At 44.9% G+C, this 26,430-nt stretch overlaps 1 protein-coding gene across 1 annotated transcript; it reads right to left on the bottom strand.

Annotated features, from left to right (window-relative positions):
• Positions 1-13,091: 13,091 nt before the first annotated feature.
• LOC110734770 lies at positions 13,092-25,735 on the bottom strand. The gene is made up of 7 exons (XM_021914919.1): positions 25,543-25,735; positions 24,392-24,504; positions 23,219-23,345; positions 18,400-18,642; positions 17,852-18,000; positions 13,535-17,395; positions 13,092-13,142 (listed from the first exon to the last, which is right to left on the bottom strand). The coding sequence occupies exons 1-7, from the start codon at positions 25,733-25,735 to the stop codon at positions 13,092-13,094; spliced, it is 4,737 nt and encodes a 1,578-aa protein (XP_021770611.1).
• Between the last annotated feature and the right edge of the window lie 695 nt (positions 25,736-26,430).

The following is a 26,430-nucleotide window of genomic DNA, read 5'->3' as shown; positions in this document are numbered from 1 at the left end:
CCAAACAGCATGACCGTGTAACAGTATAACCCCTGATCAGTGACGAAGGCCGTCTTCTCCTGATCTTTCTTCCATAAAGGAATTTGATGGAAACCAGAGTAGGCGTCCATAAAGCTCATCAAAGCATGGCCGGCTGTTGAGTCGACCAGGTTATCAATTTTAGGCAGAGGGTAACTGTCTTTGGGGCACGCCTTGTTTAAGTCTGTGTAGTCTACACACATTCGCCAGGTGCCATTCGGCTTTTTAACAAGCACCACATTTGTAACCCAGTCTGGGAAGTAACATTGCCGAATGAACCCTGCATCAAGTAATTTTTTAACTTCGGCGGCTGCCGCCTGACTTCTTTCTTCGCCATGGTTCCGCTTCTTCTGCCGTACCGGCTTCTTTTTCGGATCCACGGCCAGTTTATGTACCGCCAGATCAGGACTAATGCCTGGCATTTCATGGACTTCGAATGCAAAGATGTCCTTGTATTCTTTCAATAGTTTGTGAAAGTCGTCACCCAGGACTCTCAGAGCAGTCGTCCCAACTTTGACTGTTCGCTCAGGACGTGAATCGTCTAAGATCAAGTCTGTATGCTCACCAGCCGGCTGAGGGCGGAATTCATCCGACCGCTCCTCTGCCAATGATTGCTATTTTCTGTCTTTTCTTGCGGCCCCTGTCTGGGATGCCTTTCTCTTCTTGCCGCCTGCTTCTTGAACAGGCGCACTCTCCTTGACATTGTCAAGGTCTATTTTTCCACCACTCGACCCAGTGGCCATAACAGTGGGCTTGACATCCGAGAGATAACACTCTCGGGCCATCCTCTGATCTCCCCTTAGGGACCCGACTGTTCCATTATCCCTCTCAAACTTGAGCAACATAAGAGATGGGATTATAACAGCCTTGGAATTATTCAGGGTTGGTCGTCCCAGAATCATGTTGTAGGCCAAGAGTTCTTTTACTACCAGGAACCAGACTACCATGTGTCGTCCTTCCCCTTTTTCGCCCAGGCGGATGGGTAAATCCACTCGTCCCACTGGGTGGACGACTCCTCCTCCAAACCCTACTAAAGGGTGGGATGCCGGATGTATGCAATCAGTCTGATATTTTAGTTTCGACAGACATTTGCTACTGATGAGATCTGAGGAGCTTCCGGTATCTATGAGGATTCGGCCAACTCTCTGGTTGGCCACTTTACATTCAATAACGATAGGGTCGTCATGCGGCCCTCTTACCCCTCCTAGATCTTCTTCAGTGATGACAATCTCAGGAAATGAATATTTGGAGGGTCGTTCTTGGTAAACGGAATTTACATCTAACCGTCTGATATTGTCTTTGTTGCCCCTAATAGTGGGGCCGCCTCCTGAGAAGCCGCCTGCAATGGTGTAGACGACTGCATCATCTATATCGGAGCTGTCGGCCTGTTGATTCTTTTTGGCCGACTGCTTTTTTGAGGAAGTGTTCCCCGTAGATTTCTTGACATAAGTGTCAAGATCACCTTGCTCAGTCAGGCGGTCCAGATACCGCATGAGACTGATGCATTCATTGGTGTGATGACCAACATCTTCATGATAAGTACAGAACTTTTCTTGGTTCCGGTTGTTTGCAGAACCCTTCATGGGGACCGGCTTCTCAATTGAGATCCGTCCCTTGATTTCCTTTAGGATAAACTGGCTATCCTTGTTAAACGCATACTTTGGGGAGTATGGTTTGAATTCTTTTTTCTTTTTCTGGGTCGGCTGTTTAGAGGAATCAGCCGCCCAGACCTCTTTTCTCTTCTCGTCTTTGTTGGACGACTTCTGTCGTCCTTCTCTTTTGTCGGACCTTTTCCCGTCCGACTGTTTTACCGTACTACAAAGATCAGTCGCCTGTATATAGGCTTCCGCTTCAATCAAGGCCTCTTGAAGAGTCGCCACCCTCTTTCGGACCAAATCAAATTTGAAGGTCGACCCGTCTTTGAGACCTCTGAAAAAGTCAGTATAGGCTACTTCATCTGGTAACCCTTGAATCTGTATTCTCATCAGGTTAAACCGCCTGATGTAAGAACGAAGACCCTCCTTCTCGCCCTGCTGAATTGTTTCTAAATCAAGGGTCGTCTTCTTCGCAGAAATGTTCATGGCGAAGTTGGAGGTGAATAAGTAAGCAAGCATCCTGAAGTTATTTACACAACCAGTCGGTAGGTCGCCGAACCATTGTTGTGCGATTCCTTTAAGAGTCGCTGGGAAACACTTGCACCAAGTGGGATCATCCAACCCTTGAAGGTACATCAGGTTGGTGAATGCCATCAGATGGTCTTCTGGGTTAGTAGTGCCGTCATAGGCGCCTACTAATACATTTTTCACTTTGGACGGCTGAGCGGCTTCAGTAATTTCCTTGGAGAAGGCCGACGGCTGTTCACCAAGTCTAAGCAACCGTAGCTGCCATTCCATAGGTTGGACATTTTTTGCTGCTTGTCCACCTAACGGAGGTGGCTGTAAAAAATACTGTTGTTGCGGTACAAACGGTAAGTTTGGTACCGCCTGGTCCCTATGAAAGCCGGACTGACGGGAGGTGCCGCCTGACTGACTCTCACGATACGACTGAGTATGCCTCATTGAGGTATTTTGCAGACTGTCTTGGAAGTTTGAAGTAGAGGCCGACTCTGACAATCGGTCACTCTTCTTCTGCTCTAGTAGTAGCCGAGCGTCTGTGTATGATTTCCTCGACCCGTCCGCCTGAATATGACGAACAGGTTTCCTATTTCCTGAAGTAGGAAAACGGTATTTTGTGAAATCAAGGGCAGTCGGCTCCCGCTTCCTAGATTTAGGATGAGGAGTCGCCTCTCGCCCTTGAACTGGCTTCCTCTTCTGTGAAGTGGAGGGTTTCTTAGCCGACTGCTCCTTGTCCAGAGCAGGCGGCTTCTTGTTGATCAACTCTTGAATTTCTCCCTTGAAGTCCCTCATGAAGGTCATGAGTTCGTTCCTTGTGATGGGAGCAGACCCGTCAGTCGGCTGTTGCCGAACAGGCGGTGCGCCTGCTGGCTCGCTTCCAGTTTGAAGATGTTCCCGTTCCCTCCTTTCGGTATGACGGGTACGTTGGGCCCTTAAGGTCCTGTCTGAAGCTGTGTGAGCTTCAACTTCAAATTCATTCTCAGTATCGTGGTCCGACTGAACTTGAGGGTCGTCTAGGGGACGCCTCTCTTCAGGAGTCGGTACAGACTTGGATGCCATCTCAGAAGTACTCTCCCCACAGACGGCGCCAAATGTTTCGGGGTTTTCTGATGTCCTGCGGGAGAGTTACAATTCCGAGACTGGAACCGGACGCATGTACCTGCAAAACAACGGAGACTCCTGGTGGTGGGAGCTCCGCCTCCAACGGTCAAGTTAGTACTTGATTAAGGAGTAATTAATGCGGAAATTAAAGTGATTGGGTCTCTCTAGGTGAGAGTGTTTAATGTAGGTAATCTGCTTTTTTAGCGTGATCAGCCTGTTATCCCCCTTAATGAGGATTAAGGGAGGTATTTATAACCTCGGGAAACGTGCCAATCTAGGTTTAGGTTAACCTTGGGCTGATTGGGCTTCCCTCGGAAGTTGGGCCTAGGTGACCGGTTATCCCATGTGTTATGGGAAGGACACGTGTCGTGTCGTAATTGGTCCAAGGTGGACGGATCATTGCTTGACACGTGGCAGGCTCCTATTGGCCCATGTGACGGACACATGGCGGAACCTGATTGGTCCACTTGTCAGATGGTGACTGGTGGGGAAAAATCCCCTAATCAACTTCAAAAAACATGCTTAATGAAGTTTATAATTACAGTAGATTAGGGATGCAACCATACATTTAATCTACCTTCAACATGCAATAATTAATCAAGGTTAAAAGATTTAAAAAATTTCGTCAAAAACGAAAAAAACCTTCAAAAAACATATTTTTGGGTGGATTTTAGCTTCTGGACACTCCTAAAAGTTTCAGTAACGATTTAGAACATCGATTCCACCCAAATATCACTATTTTTGAGTCGAAATCTAGGTTCGTCAGCCAAAATTATAAAAAATACAAGATTAAAACTAATTAAAACAAGCTTCTTGATTAGGGGATTTTTCCCTACCAATTATCATCTGACAAGTGGACCAATCAGGCCCTGCCATGTGTCCTCCACATGGGCCAATAGAAGCTTGCCACGTGTCAGGAGTTGATCTGTCCACCATGGACCAGTTGCGTCACGTCACGTGGCCTCCGTACGCCAAGTAGGTCGCCTAGGCTCAATTTCCAAGGGAAGCCCAGTCAGCCCTAGGTTAACCTAAACCTAGGGTTTGACACGTTTTCCAAGGTTATAAATACTTAAATCAATCCTCATTAAAGGGGATTCAACAATTAATTACTCTGACCAAGAGAAGCCAAAACACATTATTCACCTTTACTTTTCTGCATTAATTACTCCTAAAACCAGTACTAACTTGACCGTCGAAGGCGAAGCTCCCACCACCCGGAGTCTCCGTTGTTTTGCTGGTACAGGCGCACGGTTCCAGTCCCGGAATTGTAACTCTCCCGCAAGACATCAGAAAACCCCGAAACATTTTGGCGCAGTCTGTGGGGAGAGTACTTTCGAGATGGCATCAAAGTCTGCACCGAATCCAGATGAGAGGCGTCCAATGGACGACCCTCAAGTGTACTCAAACCAAGATACTGAGAATGAGGTCGAGGTTGAAGCACACACGGCCTCAGACGGGACCCTAAGGGCCCGACGTACCCGTCACACCGAAAGGAGAGAACGGGTAGATTGCCAAGCTGGACCCAGCAATCCAGCTGGCTCACCGCCTAATCAACAACAGGCAGCTGAAGGATCCGCTCCTATTACAAGAAGCAAACTCATGACTTTCATGAGGGGGTTCAAGGGGGAGATCCAAGAGTAAATTAATAAGAAGACGCCTGCTCCCTCCAAGGAGCAGTCGGCTAGGAAAACTTCTCAATCAGGAAGAAGGAAACCAGTACAAGGTCGAGAGGCGACTCCTCACCCTAATTCTAGGAAGTAGGAGCCGCCTGTGATTGACTTAACAAAGTATCGCTTCCCCTCGCCAGGAAAGAGAAAGCCCATTCGTCATATACAAGCGGATGGGTCAAAGAAAACTTACTTAGATGCTCGATTGTTGCTAGAGATGAAGAAGAATGACCGTCTGTCAGAGTCGGCCTCTACTTCAGATTTCCAAGATAGTCTGCATAATACCTCCATGAGGTATACTCAATCAAATTATGAGAGTAAGACAGGCGGTACCTCCCGTTGGTCTGGATCTCATAAACAGCAGTCGGTAACGAATATGTCTTTCGTACCGCAGCAACAATACTTCTTGCAACCTCCTTTGTTTAGGGGGCAGCCAGCAAGAAACGTCCAACCATTAGACTAGTAACTACGGTTACTCAGACTTGGAGAACAGTCGTCCACCTTCTCCAAGGAAATTACTGAGGCCGCCCAGCCGGCCAAAGTGAAGAATGTGTTAGTAGGCGCCTATGATGGCACTACTAACCTAGAAGATCACCTAATGGCGTTCACCAACCTAATGTACCTCCAAGGGTTGGATAATCCTACTTGGTGCAAGTGTTTCCCAGCGACTCTCAAGGGAATCGCACAACAATGGTTCGGCAACCTGCTGATTGGTTGTGTGAATAATTTCAAGACACTTGCTTACTTGTTCACCTCCAATTTTGCTATGAACATTCCTGCTAAGAAGACGACTCTTGACTTAGGGACTATTCAGCAAGGTGAGAAGGAGGGCCTCTGTTCCTACATCAGGCGGTTTAACCTGATGAGGATTCAAATACAAGGGCTGCCAGATGAGGTAGCCTACACTGACTTTTTTAGAGGTCTTAAGGATGGGTCGAATTTCAAGTTCGACTTGGTCCAAAAGAGAGTTGCGACTCTCCAAGAAGCATTGATTGAAGTTGAAGCCTATATACATGCGGCTGATCTCTGTAACACTGGCAAATAGTCGGACGGAAGGAGGTCTGACAAAAAAGAAAGTCGACCAAAGCAGTCAGAAAATAAAGATAAGAAAAAGAGAAAAGAAGTCTAGGCGGCCGACTCTTCTACACAGCCGGCCCAGAAAAAGAAGAAAGAGTTCAAACCATACTCTCCCAAGTATGCGTTCAACAAGGATAGCCAAGCTATCCTCAAAGAAATCAAAAGTCGGATCTCAATCGAGAAGCCAGCCCCCATGTAGGGTTCTATAAGCAATCGGAACCAGGATAAATTCTGTCATTTTCATGAAGATGTTGGTCATGAAACCAATGAATGTATTAGTATCATGCGCTATATGGACCGCTTGGCTAAACAAGGCGACCTTGATTCTTATGTCAAGAAGTCCAAGGGGAATGCTTCCTCAAAAAACAAGCAGTCGGCCAAGAAGAATCATCATCCAGCCGACAGTTCTGATACTGATGACGCAATCGTCTATACTATAGCCGGCGGCTTCTCAGGAGGCGGCCCCACTATTAGGGGCAAAAAAGACAATATCAAGCAATTAGATGTTAATTCCGTTCACCAAGAACGGACCGCCAAGAGTTCATTCCCAGAGATTGTTATCACAGAAGAGGATCTGGGAGGTGTTAAGGGGTCGCATGATGACCCCATTGTCATTGAATGCAAGGTGGCCAACCAAAGAGTTGGCCGCATCCTCATAGATACCGGTAGTTCTTCTGATCTTATCAGTAGCAAGTGCTTGGCAAAGCTCAAGTACAAAACTGACTGCATACATCCGGTATCTCACCCTTTAGTAGGGTTTGGAGGAGGTGTCGTACACCCAGTAGGACGAGTGGATCTACCCATCCGTCTGGGTGAGAAAGGGTAGGGTCGTCACATGGTGGTTCGGTTCTTAGTGGTTGAGGAACTCTCGGCCTATAACATGATCTTGGGACGACCCACCCTAAACAACTCTAAAGCAGTCATTATCCCCTCTCTTATGCTGCTCAAATTTGAGAGGGATGATGGAACAGTCGGCTCCCTAAGGGGAGATCAGAAGATGGCACGAGAATGTTACCTCTCGGATATCAAACCCACTGTGGTGGCTGCTGGACCAAGTGGTGAAAGAAGTGACCTTGAACTTACCAAGGAGGATGCGCCTGCTCAAAAGGCAGGCGGCAAGAAAAGGAAGGCTACCCAATCGGGAGCGGAGAGAAAAGAAAAAAGATAGCAATCACTGGCAGAGGAGCGGTCGGACAAATTCCGCCCTCAGCCAGCTGGTGAGCACACGGATGTTATCTTGGACGACTCATGTCCTGACCGAACAGTCAAGGTTGGGACGACTGCTCTCGAAGTTTTGGGTGAAGATTTTCACCAACTTTTGAAGGAATTCAAAGATATCTTTTCATTTGAAGTTCATCAAATGCCAAGCATCAGTCCTGACCTGGCTGTACATAAAATGGTTGTGGATCCAAAATAGAAGTCGGTCAGGCAAAAGAAGCGGAACCATGGTGAAGAAAGAAGCCAGGCGGCCGCCGTCGAGGTTAAAAAGTTGCTTGATACAGGGTTCATTCGGCAATGTTACTTCCCTAACTGGGTTGCAAATGTGGTATTAGTAAAGAAGTCGAATGGTACCTGGCGAATGTGTGTGGACTACACAGATTTGAACAAGGCGTGCCCCAAAGATAGCTATCCTTTGCCTAAAATTGACAGCCTGGTCGACTCAACGGCCGGCCATGCTTTAATGAGCTTCATGGACGCCTACTCTGGCTTCCATCAGATCCCTTTGTGGAAGAAAGATCAGGAGAAGACGACTTTCGTCACTGATCAAGGGTTGTATTGTTACACAGTCATGCCGTTTGGTTTGAAAAACGCCCCGACCACCTTCCAAAGAATGATAAACACGGTCTTCTTTGATCAAATTGGGAGGAATGTCGAGGCATACATAGATGATATGATTGTAAAGTCCAAGCTTCAGACGTACCATCTGGCATGCCTCCGAGAAACATTCACCACACTAAGGCAGCACCATGTCATGCTTAATCCCAAGAAATGTGTTTTTAGGGTTGAGTTTGGAAAGTTTCTCGGATTTCTCATTAATCAAAGAGGTATAGAGGCGAACCCTGAGAAAGTGCAGGCGGTCATTGACATGCATTCGCCTCGCACAGTCCGAGAAGTTCAGAAGTTAACAGGTTGTCTGGCGACCCTGGGAAGATTTCTCAGCCGGTCAGGCAACAAGTGCCTTTACTTTTTTCAGGCAATAAAAAAGAAAGAAAGGTTTGAATGGGGGTCGGATGCTAAGGCGGCCTTCCAAAAGCTAAAAGTTCATCTGCATTCCTTGCCAAGGCTGGTCAGTCCCTTGCCTAAAGAAGTGCTCTACATGTATCTCGCAGTGTCGGACCATGCTCTAAGTGCCGTCCTCCTTGCTGAAAGAGACGGCTACCAGCTCCCGGTCTACTTTGTCAGCCATGTATTGAAAAATGCCGAGTTGAGGTACCCCCTGGTGGAAATATTTGGTCTTGCTCTCTTCATGGCCGTTAGAAAATTGAAGCCTTATTTCTTGGCACATTCAATCGTCGTATACACAGATCAGTCAATCAAGCGGCCACTGATAACCATGGAGTCATCAGGCCGGATGATCAAATGGGCGATAGAGATTCAGAGCCTTGAAATCACATTTGAGCCCAGGAAAGCAGTAAAGGGGCAAGCCTTTGCTGATTTTATTGTAGAGATGACTCAGCCCTCTAATTCTCAAATTCCAGACCCAGTCTGGAAAGTCTATGTGTTAGGGAGTTCCACCACAAATGGTTGTGGAGCAGGCGTCATATGTCAGTTGGTGTGCCTCAGTCGTATGCAACCAAAAATATCACAACTAAGCTAACTGCAAATAAACGTAGTTAGGGAAGTCGAGTTCGAATCCACAGGGAAAAAGGGACTAATAACTGGAAACCTAAGTGGAAATACTCTAGGACGGTAGTAACCTAAGTAACGAGGGGGGTTTTCACGAGCAATGATGATAAATGAACTAAGTAAGAACAACGAACGTAATGAATAGGTAATCAATGAGAAGAACGGTCTTGGTTATGCGAAATCCACTAATGAACATACAAATTGATCATAGAAGTCTCCTCAATCAAGCTCTATTGAACACCTTGTTGTAGAATTCCTAGATTCTAAATTCTCATAAATAGTTAGAAATAGCAAAGCGCTCCTTTCTAACCCTTTCCAATGCACAATTCAATACAAGCGCTCTAAATTATCCACAAGAAGAAAATAAACGGAGAAATCAACAAGGATTGAATAAATTAACACAAGCGGTCTAATTTCTTCAATAATATTATTCCCTCTTCAAGTTATCAACCAAAAGCATGCATCAATAACCTAAAGTTGCTACTTTGGAAAGATTAATTAGATGCAAGCGAATCCAATAATTCTAACCTAGCAATTGATTAAAGCAAATCATGAAATTAATTCAAGGAACAATATATATTCAATAGATATTAAGAGAAGAAAGATCTCACAATTCGTAGCTAAAAGCTTCAATCTTTAACCAAGAATCCGGAAGATTAAGCTTCCATGGATTATAATTCCAAAACAAAGAATTCTGAAAATTCCAAGAAAACCCTAGAAAGCTTTTTTTTCTCAAAACTTAATTCTCCTTTTTTCTTCCTCCAAACTTAATTAAAACTAAGCTATTTATATGTTTCTATATTTTAATAACATAACACAATAATAATAATAAAATAATATCCAAAACACGAGCCAAAACAAAGCCAAATTGCTGAAAATTAACCAAAACAGCCCGAATTTCTGCCAGAGCCGCTGCCAGCTGCTCTGGACCCGCTGGCAGCTGCTCTGGCAGCCCCTCACTCTGGTATACCCGCTGCCAGCGGCTCTGGCCAGCTGCCAGCGGCCCTGGCAGCGGTTCCTGCTGTTTTCGCCTTCTTTCCTTGCTTCTTCTTCTTGCTTTGCTTCACCTTTTCCTCAAGCTTTCTTCCTTGCTCTTCCATGCTCCATCAAAACTCTCAAATCACGAGCCAAGGTCCATCCTTCTTACATAACTCTTCATTGGTTCCCGAGCTCACTCACTCACTCATACTCATAAATCCCGCCTTTTGCACATAAGTGAGATCACAGCCCAAAACTCACAAAAGCTAACAAAAGTACATATAAAGCATCAAAACACACCCTAAAATGCTTCTCTCAACCCATGATAAGAAGGCTTATCAAATTCCCCCATGCTTGAACCTTTACTCGCCCTCGAGTAAACTTAGAGAATAAAACACATCCTCCTCACTAAGGTTCAAAACAGAAGATGGTGGAATCAAACTAGCTCTATGCACTCAAACTCAACAAAACATCCTAGTACTTATCAACCAATCACAATCACACTCCCCCATACTTCACACTTTGAATCTCCCTTTTTTCTTATTTATCAATTCATCCCCAAAATCAACTTGGAACGATAAACGCATAGCCATGAGTATGAATATTCTCAACCGCCTAAAGAAATGAAATTTTTGATAAAATTGGGCAAACAAAAACTCAACTTAACCAAAAATCTCATAAAAACACTTCCACATTCAAGAGTGAAAACAAACAACTCATGCTCTCAAATTCCTAAGATGATCAACAAATTCCCCCAAAATCTCAACTATCTCCCAAAATCACCAAGATGAAACCTACCCCGACACCTCCTTATATCTCCTCCCCTTATGACACCGACTCCGGCAAATAGATGCGAAATTTCCTTGAAAAATCAAATTCATGAACATTTCTCTCTTTTTTCTCTCATTTTGCCTAGGAGCCCTTTCGGGTTTTCATCCTAGCCTCTCATCTTTTTCCAAATCTCACTTTCTCACCCACTCATTAGCCACTTTTTTGCTTAGGTCTCCCTTTCGGGTTTTCAACCTAACCGGGCCCCCATTTTTGCCTAAGCCGCCTTTTCAGGTTTTCGACTTAGCGGGTTTCTTTTTCTTTTTTCTTTCTTTCTTTTTTTCATACTTTTTTCTGTTTTTTTTTTTTTCAATCTTGCTTCATTGAACCACAATTAAGATAGTTATACAAAACATGAAATCAAGATAACTATACAAAATTCAAAGAATATATGCAAGAATTTCTTCCCCCCCCCCTACTTGAATGAAGCATTGTCCTCGATGCAAGAACAACTACAATGAAACCAAAAGTAAGGGAAAAGGAAGAAAATCGTTACCATCTCAATGAGAGGGACCTCCAGAGCCAGAAGAGCCGGCATCGCCCCGAGAAGCACGCCTCTCGGAACGACGCAAAGCACGGGATGCCAAATGATCCATGAACGCCTCAGTTGGAGGCTCATACTGCGGATACTGAGTGGTGTAAAACCGACTCATGCTTCTTTGATATGCAAGCAGCTCGTGCATCCCATCGCACACCTCCTCTAGTCTATCATCCACATCAGCCCTCCATCGAGGCCAATCATCGTGCTGCACTCCAGCAGCATCCTCACCCCCTTCCTCATCAACAAACTCTCCGCCCATATGAACATCGGGATTCTCCTCTCCCATGTTCTCAACTATGATTTCAGCATCTCCCAAATAAGGAGCAACATCCGGGTCGGGCGGAAGGAAAAAGTCTGCAGCAGTAGGGCCAAAAGGTAATGCTCGTCCCTCGGGACGAGGAAGTCTCAAATAGTTCAAACCCTGCGGTCCGTATCGCCAGAAATAACTACCGGCGACGGGGGAACGCGATAATAAACCGATCTTGACCAGAGTCATGATGTTATATGTCAAGTATGTCGAGTCTACTGGCACAAGATCCTCAGGGGGTGGAACATTCAAATAACAGGCTAGCAAAGAGACCATGCCACCCATACTAATATGGCCACTGGAGTTGGACTTCACCTTTACACAACTATCAACAAAAATCTCCACCCAATTGGGCGTACCGACACCTTCAGGGGTCATCGCCCACAAATACGACAATGTGACTTTGGGGACCTTAGTGGCCTCCCCTTGGCATAGAATAGTGGACGATATAAACCTATGCACCAGTCTAAGGCATGGGTGGGTGATTTTGAAGCTATGATCACCGTGAGGATCAACCTCACAACCAGTTATAGCCCTCCAAAATACTCGGGACGAGTATGAGCTATGATCACCCCAACGGTTCACCAATGGGGGTGCATCCCAACCAAATGCCATACGCAAATCATCATAAGACATCACATAATTCCTATTGTTCAAATTAAAGGATATTTGTTCACGTCCTTTAGTAAGCGTTGAAAGGAATTCATATGTATACCTGACATAGGTGGGAGCGCATTTGGTCATGAAATTCTCGAGACCCACGTTCCTTAGCAAGAGCCGCACTAATTCCTCCATCTCTAGCTCTTGTAAAGCTTCTAAGTCCAAGAACTTGGTGCATTGCACCGTTCGTCGGGGTTGTTGAAGCTTAGTCCATACGCCCTTCTCCTTGGAATGCAACCGAACACCCATGAAACCATCCCCTTGAGGCAATGGAGGTGCCTCCCCTTGACTTGAAGAAGCCCCTTGCTTCTTGCCCCTTGAGGGTCTTGATGGAGATGAAGCCTTGGACCTCTTGTTATCCCTTCCCATGACTTTAGTTGTATGCTTGAATCTTCACCCTCACCTTCAATTACAAGAAGTTCACGTTGCACAACCTCACAACCACTCAATGTCACCCTTGGAATCAAGAGCAAATGGAAAACCTAGGTTGTATTTGTGAAGGGAATTGATGGAAGGTAAGGATTTGGGGAAGGAGAATTGCTAGGGTAGATGTGGAATTGGAGTGTGGGAGTGAAAGAGTAGAGAGAAGGAGGAGAAAATGCTTAGGGTTGATGTGAATTGGGGGATAATGAAGGAAGAAGATGGAAATTGGGGGAAATAAGGGGAAAAAAAAAAAAATCGGGGAGAGCTGTAGGAGCCGCTGGTAGCGGCTTGAGGCCCGCTGCCAGCGGCTCTGGCAGATTTTGGTGATTTTTTTTTTTTTTTTTTTTTTTTTTTTTTTTTTTTGAAATTAACAAAACGTAGAGGGGGGGCCCGCTGGCAGCGGCTTGGGAGCAGCTGCCAGCGGCTAAGGCAGACAGAGGGGTTCTGGGGTGCTGGGAGGGCCGCTGGTAGCGGCTGCAGAGCAGCTGCCAGCGGTTGCAGCAGCACTTGCTCCCCTTTGTCTGTTTTTTTTAGCTGGTTTTGCTGCTTTTCGCGCGTAACAATCGCTCCCGAGGCCTCCCCTACACAAAAACAATAAACAGAAACACTTCACATCACCAAAAAAAAAAAAAAAAAAATAAAAAACAAACTACGAAAAGAAATGGGGAAAAGGTTTCGATCGGGTTGCCTCCCGATTAGCGCCTTTGTTTTACGTCGTTGGCTCGACGCGGCTCATCCCACTTCGCTACTCCATTGATGGCTCGTAGAGATCGATGCACTCCACGTTCTCGGTTTTGAAACCCTCGAATTAGGGTTTGAGCCTTTGGCCATTGACTTTGAAAATCTTATCGGTCTCGAGGCTTTGAATTTCAACTGCTCCATGCGGATATACATTCACCACTTGAAAAGGGCCCTCCCAACGGGACCGAAGTTTTCCCGGAAATAATCTAAGTCGGGATTGATATAGGAGTACTTTGTCACCGACTTTAAACTCCTTCCGCGTGATCATTCGATCATGCCATAGCTTGGTCTTTGCTTTATAAATATCTGCATTCTCATAGGACTCAAGCCGGATCTCCTCTAGTTCTTGGAGTTGCAATTTCCGATGTTCACCTGCTTCATCCATTTGCATGTTGAATGACTTAACAGCCCAATATGCTTTATGCTCAAGCTCAACCAGAAGATGGCACGGTTTTCCGAAGACAAGGCGGTAAGGGGACATCCCGATAGGTGTTTTGTATGCGGTGCGGTACGCCCATAGAGCATCCACCAACCTCAAACTCCAATCCTTCCTATCCGGATTCACCGTTTTCTGCAGAATTGACTTCACCTCTCTATTGGACACCTCGGCTTGCCCATTGGTTTGTGGGTGATAAGCCGTGGAGATTTTGTGGTGAACAGAGTACTTCCTCAACAAAGCACTCACTGTACGGTTGCAAAAGTGTGTTCCACGGTCACTTATCAACGCCCTTGGGATTCCAAACCTAGAAAATATGTAAGCTTTGATAAAACCTGAAACCACTTTAGAGTCATCAGTCCTAGTGGGTATTGCTTCCACCCACTTCGACACATAATCACAAGCAAGAAGTATATAAGTAAAACCGTAAGAAATAGGGAATGGTCCCATGAAATCTATACCCCAAACATCGAATATTTCACAATATAGAAGAGAGGATTGGGGCATTTCACTTTTCTGGGAAATGTTACCTACTCTCTGGCAATTATCACAGGATTTACAAAATCCATAGGAATCTCGAAACAAACTTGGCCAGTAAAAACCACAGTCGAGAACCTTCCTTGCTGTGCGTTTGGCTCCAAAGTGTCCTCCACAAGCATGAGAATGACAGAAGGTGAGAATGGGGATCACCTCATTTTCGGGAATGCATCTGCGAATGATTTGATCGGAGCAGAACTTCCACAAGTATGGATCATCCCATGCATAGTACTTCGCATCAGTTCGAAGCTTGTCCTTTTGAGACTTTGTGAAACCTGGAGGAAACTGTTGAGAAACCAGAAAATTCACAATGTTAGCAAACCAAGGGCGCAAATCCTTAAGAGCAAATAGAGATTCATCCGGAAATTCTCCTAGGATTTGATATTGGAATGATGGTTGATCAACAATATGGGTCAAACGACTCAAATGATCAGCAACTAGATTTTCCGCGCCTATCTTGTCCTTGATTTCTAACTCAAACTCACATAAGAGCAGAATCCATCTTATTAGTCTTGGTTTGGCCTCTTTCTTCGTCATCAAGTGGCGAAGAGCTGCATGATCAGTGAAAACAATTACTTTAGTACCAAGCAAATAAGATCGAAACTTTTCTAGAGCAAATACTACAGCTAACAACTCTTTTTCTGTGGTAGTGTAGTTTCGTTGGGCTGAATTGAGGGTCATTGAGGCATAATAGATCACATGAGATGCCCTCCCTACTTTCTGGCCTAAAACAGCTCCAACTGCATAATCACTCGCATCACACATTATCTCAAATGGTCGAGACCAATCTGGGGCTTGAATGATAGGGGCAGAAATGAGCTTAGCCTTCAATTCGTCGAAAGCCTTCTTGCAATCATCATCAAAGTGGAATTTCACATCTTTCTGCAGCAATTTGCACATAGCATTTGCAAGCTTTGAGAATCCCTCAATGAACCTACGATAGAAACCTGCATGGCCAAGAAAAGAACGCACTTCACGCACATTAGTAGGATAAGGAAGAGACTGAATAGTGTCAATCTTAGCCTTATCAACCTCAATACCTCTAGAAGAAACTACATGACCTAACACAATGCCCTGTTGGATTATAAAATGACATTTCTCAGAATTCAAGACAAGGTTAGAGTCAATACATCTTTTGAGGACCATAGATAAGTGATGCAAGCATTTATCAAAAGAATCACCATACACAGTGAAATCATCCATAAATACCTCCATGAAATGCTCAACAAAGTCAGAAAAGATGCTCATCATGCATCTCTGAAAGGTTGCAGGTGCATTACATAGGCCAAAAGGCATACGGCGATAAGCAAATGTGCCAAAAGGACATGTAAAAGTTGTCTTTTCCTGATCTTCAGGTGCAATGGGCACTTGAAAGTACCCAGAATACCCATCAAGGAAACAGTAATAGGATTTCCCTGCAAGTCTTTCAATCATTTGGTCAATAAAAGGTAAAGGGAAATGGTCTTTCCTAGTTACTGCATTCAACCTACGATAATCAATGCAAACTCGCCAACCATTTTGAACTCTAGTAGGAACCATTTCACCCTGTTGATTTTCTACCACAGTCACACCACTTTTCTTAGGAACCACCTGCGTAGGACTGACCCATTTACTATCAGATATAGGAAATATCATTCCTATTTGCAATAATTTTATGATCTCCTTCTTTACCACGTCCATCATGGGAGGATTTAGGCGACGCTGAGGTTGCCTCACAGGTTTGGCATCATCTTCTAACAGAATACGATGCATGCAAGTGGATGGACTTATTCCCTTAATGTCTGCAATGGTCCATCCAATAGCTAACTTGTGCTCTTTCAGCACTGTCACCAACTTGTCCTCTTGCTCCTTGGTCAATTTGCTTGAAATTATAACAGGTAAAGTATCTTTCTGACCAAGGAACACATATTTCAAATGATCAGGAAGTGGTTTTAGCTCCACCTGGGGTGCCTGCAAAACAGAAGGTAAGAGTTTATCAGTAGGCACTGTCAATGGGGTAGGTGTCGAACCTGGTGGTCTAAGTGGAAGCTTGGAATGACCATTCAACTCTGCTACCATCATCTGCACACTATTAGGCAAAGGAATATCCAAACAATCAGCAGATAAATCATTAGAAATGGAAGTGAGGAGCGCATCCTCGCCCTCAACATTGAAGACATCCTGCACTATAGGATCAATGATATCAATGGAACACAAAGAATGAGTGTCAACAGGGTATTTCATGGAATCATAGATGTTATACACAATTTCTTGTCCATCAAACTCCATAGTCAAAGAACCAGTAAAAACATCAATTTTAGTCCTAGCAGTTTTCAAGAAAGGTCTTCCTAACAAGATGGGTACTGCTTGTCTATCATGTTCCATATCAAGCACATAAAAATCAGCAGGAAAAATTAGTTCATCAACTTTCACAAGCACATCTTCCACTACTCCCTTAGGATAAACATTTGATCTATCAGCTAATTGAATCACTACCCCGGTGTCATGTAAGGGTCCAAGTTCCAAAGATTTGAACAGTGAATATGGAATAACATTAATTGATGCACCCAAATCCAACATTGCTCTACGAAAAGTGGTGTCCCCTATTGTAACTGGAATAGTAAACATACCAGGGTCACTGCATTTTTCAGGAAGTTTCTTTTGGAAAACTGCAGAAACATGAGCACTGACTTTCACTTTTTCCTTCCCTCCTAACCTGTGCTTCCTCTTAATAGTACAAAGTTCTTTCAAAAATTTAGCGAATCGAGGAACACTCTTTATTAAATTCAAAAGGGGAATGTTTACCTCACACTTGCTGAATGTTTCATAGATATCTTTGTCCTTCTCATACCTCTTCGTTTCTTTCAAAGCTTCAGGAAAAGGTGGTGTGGGTTCATAAGATGGAAAAGTGGGAGGATTTGCTACAGCTTCATGTTCCACTTCCTTCTCCTCAGCTCCAATCAACTCTTCAGCCCTCTTAGTTGCAATTTCAGTCTCTTTCAGCTCCTTGCCATTTCTCAATGTAATAGCGTTGGCTTGTTGCTTAGGATTCAACTCCGTTTGAGATGGAAGTTTTCCCGAATCCTTAGCTTCAAGTCTGCTCACTGCACTTGAAATTTGACTCACTTGACTTTCCAAATTCTGAATACTGGATTTGGTCTCTTGCTGGAATTGCACCATGTTTTGCTGCATAGTAGAAACATTAGAAGTTAGTGATCTAATCATTTCATCAGTTGACATATCATTCGAATTTGAGCTTTGGCCTTGAGGTTTGGTCAATGGTGCCCTATATTGCTGATATTGCTGCTGGCCTTGAGCATTTTGCTGTTGTTGTTGGTTCCCCTGGGAATTCCCATATCTCAAATTTGGATGATCCCTCCATCCTGGATTGTATGTATTCGAATATGGATCATATCTTCTCTGAGGACCTTGCCCTTGGAAACCCATTGCATTGGCCTGCTCATTCTGTTCCTCTTGTAATTGAGGACATGCATCAGTGGGATGTCCTGTGGAGGTGCATAAACCACAAGCATTCAGTTGCTGTGGATTCCTTGAGTTCACCATGAACTCACGCATCATAGAAGTCAAATCAGCTACTTGACTCTCTAACTCAGTTGTATTTGAATTTGCTGCATTCACCCGGCGCGTGGGAGTTCTCTGACTGAACTGCCTAGAATTCTCTGCTAGCTCTGCAATCAGCCTAGTTGCATCTCCTGGAGTCTTATTCACTAGCCCTCCACCACTTGCTGCATTCACCATCCTCAAATCATCATCTGTTAGACCTCCATAGAAGTATAGGATGAGGTCTTGATCGGAATACCCATGGTACGGACAACTAGCACACAATCTCTTGAATCTCTCCCAATACTCATACAAGGACTCATCTTCCTTCTGATCCACATTGCTGATAGCTTTCTTAAGGCTTGCAGAAATAGTGGCTGGGTAATACTTCTCTAAGAAACACTTCTTCAAACCTGCCCAATTTGTTATGCTCCCTGGGGGAAGATAGTAAAACCAATCCTTCGCTGCATCTTTGAGAGAAAAAGGAAATGCTCTCAACTGAATTTGCTCATCAGTCATCCCAATCGGTTTCATGCTAGTACATACCACATGAAATTCTGCCAGATGTTTATTTGGATCTTCACCCTTCATGCCATGGAATGCCGGCAATAGATGAATTAGACCAGATTTGATCTCAACATTAGCACCTTCCTCCAACTGCTGATATGCGATGCACAACGGCTGTTGGTTCAAGTTAGGAGCTGTTAGCTCTCTCAGTGTTCGATTTTCTGCCATCACTTCCTCTTCTTGAATGTTGAAGATGTATGTTGATTCACTGGGGTTTGTTCTTGCCTCTCTTCGCAACCTGGAAATATTTCTTTCAATTTCTGGATCAAACTGCAAAACTTCTTTGTTAGCAGAACGGGTACTTATCATACCCTAGCGAACAAACAAAGAAAAAAAAAAAGCTAAGAACAATCCTAAAATAAATTCTACTAAGATAAACAATTAAACGGTAACGCCTAGTTCCCCGGCAACGGCGCCAAACTTTGGTGTGCCTCAGTCGTATGCAACCAAAAATATCACAACTAAGCTAACTGCAAATAAACGTAGTTAGGGAAGTCGAGTTCGAATCCACAGGGAAAAAGGGACTAATAACTGGAAACCTAAGTGGAAATACTCTAGGACGGTAGTAACCTAAGTAACGAGGGGGGTTTTCACGAGCAATGATGATAAATGAACTAAGTAAGAACAACGAACGTAATGAATAGGTAATCAATGAGAAGAACGGTCTTGGTTATGCGAAATCCACTAATGAACATACAAATTGATCATAGAAGTCTCCTCAATCAAGCTCTATTGAACACCTTGTTGTAGAATTCCTAGATTCTAAATTCTCATAAATAGTTAGAAATAGCAAAGCGCTCCTTTCTAACCCTTTCCAATGCACAATTCAATACAAGCGCTCTAAATTATCCACAAGAAGAAAATAAACGGAGAAATCAACAAGGATTGAATAAATTAACACAAGCGGTCTAATTTCTTCAATAATATTATTCCCTCTTCAAGTTATCAACCAAAAGCATGCATCAATAACCTAAAGTTGCTACTTTGGAAAGATTAATTAGATGCAAGCGAATCCAATAATTCTAACCTAGCAATTGATTAAAGCAAATCATGAAATTAATTCAAGGAACAATATATATTCAATAGATATTAAGAGAAGAAAGATCTCACAATTCGTAGCTAAAAGCTTCAATCTTTAACCAAGAATCCGGAAGATTAAGCTTCCATGGATTCTAATTCCAAAACAAAGAATTCTGAAAATTCCAAGAAAACCCTAGAAAGCTTTTTTTTCTCAAAACTTAATTCTCCTTTTTTCTTCCTCCAAACTTAATTAAAACTAAGCTATTTATATGTTTCTATATTTTAATAACATAACACAATAATAATAATAAAATAATATCCAAAACACGAGCCAAAACAAAGCCAAATTGCTGAAAATTAACCAAAACAGCCCGAATTTCTGCCAGAGCCGCTGCCAGCTGCTCTGGACCCGCTGGCAGCTGCTCTGGCAGCCCCTCACTCTGGTATACCCGCTGCCAGCGGCTCTGGCCAGCTGCCAGCGGCCCTGGCAGCGGTTCCTGCTGTTTTCGCCTTCTTTCCTTGCTTCTTCTTCTTGCTTTGCTTCACCTTTTCCTCAAGCTTTCTTCCTTGCTCTTCCATGCTCCATCACAACTCTCAAATCACGAGCCAAGGTCCATCCTTCTTACATAACTCTTCATTGGTTCCCGAGCTCACTCACTCATACTCATAAATCCCGCCTTTTGCACATAAGTGAGATCACAGCCCAAAACTCACAAAAGCTAACAAAAGTACATATAAAGCATCAAAACACACCCTAAAATGCTTCTCTCAACCCATGATAAGAAGGCTTATCATCAGTGTCGCCAGAAGGCGACAGGTATGAGTACGCTCTACGTTTCAACTTCCAAGCCTCGAACAACGAGGCTGAATATGAAGCTTTACTAGCCGGTATCCACATGTGCAAGGCGGCTGGGGCAAGAAAAATAGACGCCTGCTCTGATTCACAATTGATAGTGAGTCAGTATAATGGCGAATACGAAGCAACCCATCCGGCCATGATAAGATATTTGCAAGCGGTACGACAAGCAGTTGGGTCCCTTAAAGAGTTTCATCTAACTCAGGTGCCTAGGTCTGAAAATAATCTGGCGGATGCTCTTTCAAAGTTGGCATCCTCGGCCTCCTGTGATACTCCAAGAACTGTCTTTTGGGAGGTTATGGAGAAGAGAAGTATTGAAGAAGATCCTGTTGGGATTCTGGATCGAAGTTCAACCTAGATGAACCCAATCAGGGCATACTTAACAAACGACATCTTGCCGGATGATCATTACCAGGCGGCTTTACTGAGAAACCGAGCGTCCAGTTTTGAGATGCGAAAAGGGGAACTCTTCAAGAAAGGGTACCTTCAACCCCTATTGAAATGTGTTACCCCAGAAAAAGGACGAGAGGTCTTAGAAGATCTGCACTCTAAATACTGCGCCTCTCATGTAGGCGGTAGGTTGCTTGCTCAACGAGCAAGGCGGCAGGGTTACTTCTGGCCTACCTTAGAAGCAGACGCCGTGAAAATGGTGAAAAAATGTGACAAGTGTCAAAGGTTTGGCAAGTTAATTCATCGTTCGACTACTGATCTCACTGCCATCCATAGCCCACTACTGTTTGCTAAGTGGGGCATGGATATCCTTGGTCTCTACACGCCTGCTACAGGCGGCAGGAAGTACATACTTGTTGCAGTCAACTACTTCACCAAATGGGTTGAGGCCGAGGCTGTCAAAGGAATTAAGACGAAGGATGTGATCTCATTCATCTGGAAAAACGTCATCACTCGGTTCGGGGTGCCCATGTCTATGGTTTTTGATAATGGTCCCCAATTTAAGACGCCTGTTCTGAAAAATTGGTTGGGAGACCAAGGCATCTCGCACTGCTTTGCATCAGTCGGCCGTCCTCAAGAAAACGGCCAAGTGGAAGCTTTCAATAAGATCATCTCAGACGGACTTAAGAAGAAGATTGAACGAGTAGGCGGCCTATGAGCAGACGAACTACCACATGTTCTCTGGGCCAGTAGGATGACTGAAAAAGGGTCGACTGGAGAAACTCCATTCCTCCTAACTCTTCGAGTAATGTTGTATGACGAAGAGGCGAACTGGGTGTCCATGCGCCTGGCATTGGACTCACTTCCAGAAAGAAGGGGCAATGCAGCCCTGCGCCATGAAATCTACCGTCTGAGAATGATAAGGTCATATAACAAAAGAGTGCACAGGCGTCCACTCAAAGTTGGGGACTTTGTACTCGGAAAAATGGAAGCAGTCGGTAGGGCTAATGAGTCAGGCAAGTTAAATCTCAACTGGGAAGGACCCTACCGAATCTTCGAAGAGGTTCGGGACGGCATCTATCGCCTGGAAACACCAGACGGCCAACCCTTGCCTCGAACCTGGAATGTAGATAATCTCAAGAAGTATTATTTATGAATGATGTAAATAGCCAAGAGCTAGTAATAAAAGTTTGCTATTTTACTTCATCTATTTTGTATTATGAGGGGCATGCCGCCTACTCCATGAGCAGCCGGCTACTCTCCGTTTTTTTTCTTTCAATTGAGGGGCATGCCAAACTAGTAAAACAGTCGGCTACTCTCCATTTTACTCAAATATGAATTTAATTAAGAGGGGCAAGATGCCTGTACCTATACAGTCAGCTACTCTCCTATACTTAGTTCTTCAAGAACTATCTAAGGCTTACGGCCGAATGATCAGACCAGGCGCCCACCCAACTGATCCAATCTTTAAACTAATACGACCTGTCCCAACACCATAGCAGGCGTCTGGCGGCATCCCTCCGGATGAAATTCGTCGCAGAGAGGAGCTCCCTTTTGGGTGGAACATTATTCTATAAACTAATTACACGGCACCCAAACGATTGTCCCCAAGGACAACCACGTAGCGTTTTTGAGACAAGGATAAATCTAACACTAAACCAAACAAGTGTTAGCTGTTAACTTCCGAGTCAGATAACCGTCTGTATTACTTGGGATAAGTACAGCCGGTACTTCTTGATTTAATAGCCAACAAACATTGGCGAATCAAGGGGATCAGCCGGCCTACGTCGCCTGGTGCCTCTACTACTCAAGCATAAAAGATGACGAATGGGTAACCTCCAAGATTGCCCATATGTCATTCTCTCATACTTAGCAAAAAATTCAAAAGGTATGACGAGTCCGCCTGTCTAAAGGCGAACCAGAGCTCTCATACCCCGACCCTGCTAAGACGATTTCTTTTCAAACCAAACACATTTGAAAATCTGGTTCGTAGGTCGACTGCTTTTTGGCAAGCAAGGACTCAAGAACTATTTCTATCTTAACTAACAGGCAGGCTAGTTATAGACGGCATGTTCCTTTCTAACTTGAAAAAGTTAAACAAACCTAACGTATTGTCTAAAATATGTTGGGGTCCGACTGAATAAATGGTCGACTGATCGCCTAACCTGGAACCAAGACAACCAGTCGTCCAGGGGCATAGGCAGTCGACACTTCGTACCTGTTCGCAACTTTTGGCTTACAAATTTAGCCAAAACAGTCAGTATGACAGGCAAGCGGATATCAAGGATCCTCGACACTTAGAAAATATTCAAAAATAAAGCATGAAGAAAAAGTCAATGAGCAGAGACGACCAAAAGATGGTCGCTGAATTCATATAAACAGCCGGCCATAAAGACCGGCAAAATATTCAAATACCACGGCCCCCTGGCCGGGTAAAGAGACAAAAATAAACAGCACGCAGGCCGAAGAAAAGTTAAAGATACAAAAGCTTTAAGATTGAGGCAGGGTTTCAGTATTGGCTGCCGCCTGATCAGCAAGGGACGCCTGGTTCTGGGAGGCATCTTTCTTACTTGTCTCAGCATCAGGGACAGCTTCCTTGGATGCATCCGCCACAATCGGCCGCAGGGCTACCTCCTCCACTTCTTCTTCTGAGCTAGACTCGGCCGCCTCGTCCTCTTCAGCCGCCTGCCTCATGATCTGTTGGTTGTACTTTTCAGTACAAGCGTTAAACTTCTTCTCCTAGGCGGCATAGTGAGCTTTTGGGAAGAAGGTTGTCCAGGTCATCCTCATAATTTGGGCCGAGTCCTCCATCATGGCTTGAGCTAAAGCCATCTTTTCAGCCTCGTCCTTTGCATTGAGATCTTTTGAGATGGTCGCCTCTTGCCTCTCCAGGCGCTTCTTGAGTGTTTCAAGAGACGTCTGCAGACCTTCAGCCTTGTGGGCAATGTGTTTAAGGGGCCGCAGCTCATCGTTAAGGCTCTTGACCTTTGACTCCAGCTCATTATTGTTCTTTTTGGCCGCCTCCAACTAAGTCTGGATAATGGAAGTGGTCTGCGCCTGATAATAAAGAATATCAGTTGTCAAAATTTCATTTTGGGCAATTTGAAACATTGCCTTATCAACGTTAGAGGGGGTCATAGCTTTGCAGCCTTTACCTCTTTGTTCTTGGCGCTAATCGGCCTCCAAAGGCCGTGTACTCGCAGCATGGTCTGGAAAAAGGGAAAACAGGCGTCAGATTTAAAAATAACAGGCGGAACGAAAAAATTAGCACTTTAAAAATATTCCAAGTCTACCACAGAAAGGAGACCCAGGATGCCGTCTAGGTCAAGGGTGCCGACTCCCTTGACCGCGTCCCTCTCCTCTAGAGGGACGGCCTTAATCATAGACTTGGCCACTTGGACCAAGTCTGGTTCTTGAGGGCCGCCTCAAAACAAAGAAAAACATCAGAAATGTGAAGAAAGCAATGAAGAAATAAGTTAAGTCTAGCAAGAGCAGTTTATACTTCTTGGCGGCCGACTAAGGACTTGAGATGGGTTCCCCACACTTTGTGGGGTTATTGGCTGCTTGTCAGCCGACTGTTTCCTAGCAGAGCCAGGCGTACTCCCACCAGTCGTCTTCCGAACCTTCAAGTCCGGCTGTTGGGAGGAAGAGGATTTGGAAGTGCCCGCCTACGAAATAAGATGAAATGTCAATACTAATAATAGCAGACTTTCAAGGCAAAGTTTGAAGGATCATAAACTCACTATGGGCGTCTCCTTAGCAGGAGAATCAAAAGAGGTCCGCTTCTGTTGCATGATGGAGGCTCGCAACAAGGCAGTCGCCTTCTTTGAAGCAGAGATTTGGTCCATAGCGTCAACTGCAAATAAGAACCACAAGAGTTAGAAAAAATTCAAAAATAAATCAAAAGAAGGGTACGTATATTCAAGAGGCCGGCTACCTCTGGAGGACCGACTACTAAGGCTGCAAGCGGCCAGAAAAAAACTCATCATAGAGCCATTTGAATTTGGGAACGCAGTGCAAGGGCACCTGCTCTTGTTCCCCCGTAGTAGAGTTGGCCCTAATCTCTACTTTGAACAGCCCTCGGTCCAGGATCTCTTCCCTGGCCTTAAGGGGAATAAGCGGCATGCTGCGACCGCCTGCTAAAAGAGGTGGATCCCTGTTCCACCTATTGTAGCGCTTATTCATCAGCTTGTCAGGGCTAGCAATGATGAGGAAGGTGTTTCTCCAATCCTTCCATTTATTTTCTTTGCCCCTTGTCATCAGATAGCCTTTGTGGCTCGTTATTTGATACCAGCCGGTACCGCTTGCTTTGGGGGTTCGGCTGAGGTAATTCATATGGGTGAACGCCTCAAAATTCGACTCCACCCCATGCATTTCACACCCGGATACGTAGCTGAGGATGTTGAACCAGGAATTCGGGGCTAACTACCATAGCCCCACCTCGTATCCATCGAGGATTTTTTGAACGGTCGGATGCAAGGGAAATCGCAGACTAGCTTTAAGCAGCCAAAACAGGCGTCTCCGTAGCTAGACCCTACGAGCCAGACGACTGTATCCTCACCATCCGGCACAAAAACTTGGAAATCAAGACCCATCACATGGTCCGATAGAAAAGAGTCTATTCGATCCTTCATGGCCTTGATTTGGCCCATTGGAACGTGGCAATAGTAAGGGGTATTTTGTTCCCTATGAGAGGCGGATGGTTCCGACCAGCCGTCCCCTTTTTCGGTCGCATGAGAAATTCTCGCCTCATGCAATCGAGCATGCCTTTCCTCTAAGTTTATGGAGAGGCGGCTTGAAGAGCTAGAGTCAGACTCATTATCAGAAGGGTCCGACTCCTCCCCTCTCCCTGAGGGGGCCGACCCCGCTTCTTCTTCAGGGGCCGTCTGCTGACTAGCCAGGTCAATAAAGAAGTGGAAAGGGACTACCTTAGCTCCCTCCTCAGAGCTCTCGGCAGAAGGGCCACCTTGGGTCCCTGTAGTATCAGGTGGCGGGTCCGACAGCTCGCTAATTTGAACCCGAAAAGAGGATCCATCAGAGTTTTCAATCCTCGTTGTTCTTTTTGTCCTTGCCATACTGTCCTGCATAGATATAAAGACAGTTGGATTCCGGGACTTGCGCAAAGTTTGAAGTACCGCAGGGCAGTCGGCACCCCTAGTCCTAGATTCAGCCGTCCCCAGTGACCGGCTGATTGCTAACCTAGGTCGTGCCGGATGCTTTTGAGGCCTCATTTTCAAAAAGAAAGAAAATAAAACACAAAGAGCAGACGGTTACCTGAGTAATGAGTTCTGGAAGGAAGAAAAGAGCAGTCGTCCAACGAAAGCAGTCGTCCTGTCAGAAGTAGTCGGCAGGTCAGAAGTTGCAAAGTGTCAGAGCTCAAGTTCAGGGGTCCGAGAGTTCTTTTGAAAAGTTCGCAAATGTGAACAAAAGACTTGGTCAACATGCCCTTATATAGGGCAAAAGGAGAATGCAAAGGGTCGCTTCTAAATTCAAAAAAATGAGCGGGAAAAATGCTCGGCCCGTCATAGGGCGACACCTGTAGCAGGTCGTCGCATGTTACAGGCCGACACCTGTCACAGGTGACATGTGAACAGTCACGTGCCACCTGTGAGGGGCAAATGATTAGGGGATTTTTCCCTACCAATTATCATCTGACAAGTGGACCAATCAGGCCCTGCCATGTGTCCGCCACATGGGCCAATAGAAGCCTGACACGTGTCAGGAGTTGATATGTCCACCATAGACCAGTTGCGTCACACCACGTGGCCTCCGTACGCCAAGT

The sequence above is a fragment of the Chenopodium quinoa genome, unplaced genomic scaffold (genome assembly GCF_001683475.1).
Source record: "Chenopodium quinoa cultivar QQ74 unplaced genomic scaffold, ASM168347v1, whole genome shotgun sequence".
Lineage (NCBI taxonomy): Eukaryota > Viridiplantae > Streptophyta > Magnoliopsida > Caryophyllales > Amaranthaceae > Chenopodium > Chenopodium quinoa.
Note: the sequence above shows the minus strand (reverse complement) of the source record. Positions and strands in the feature narration are given on the sequence as shown.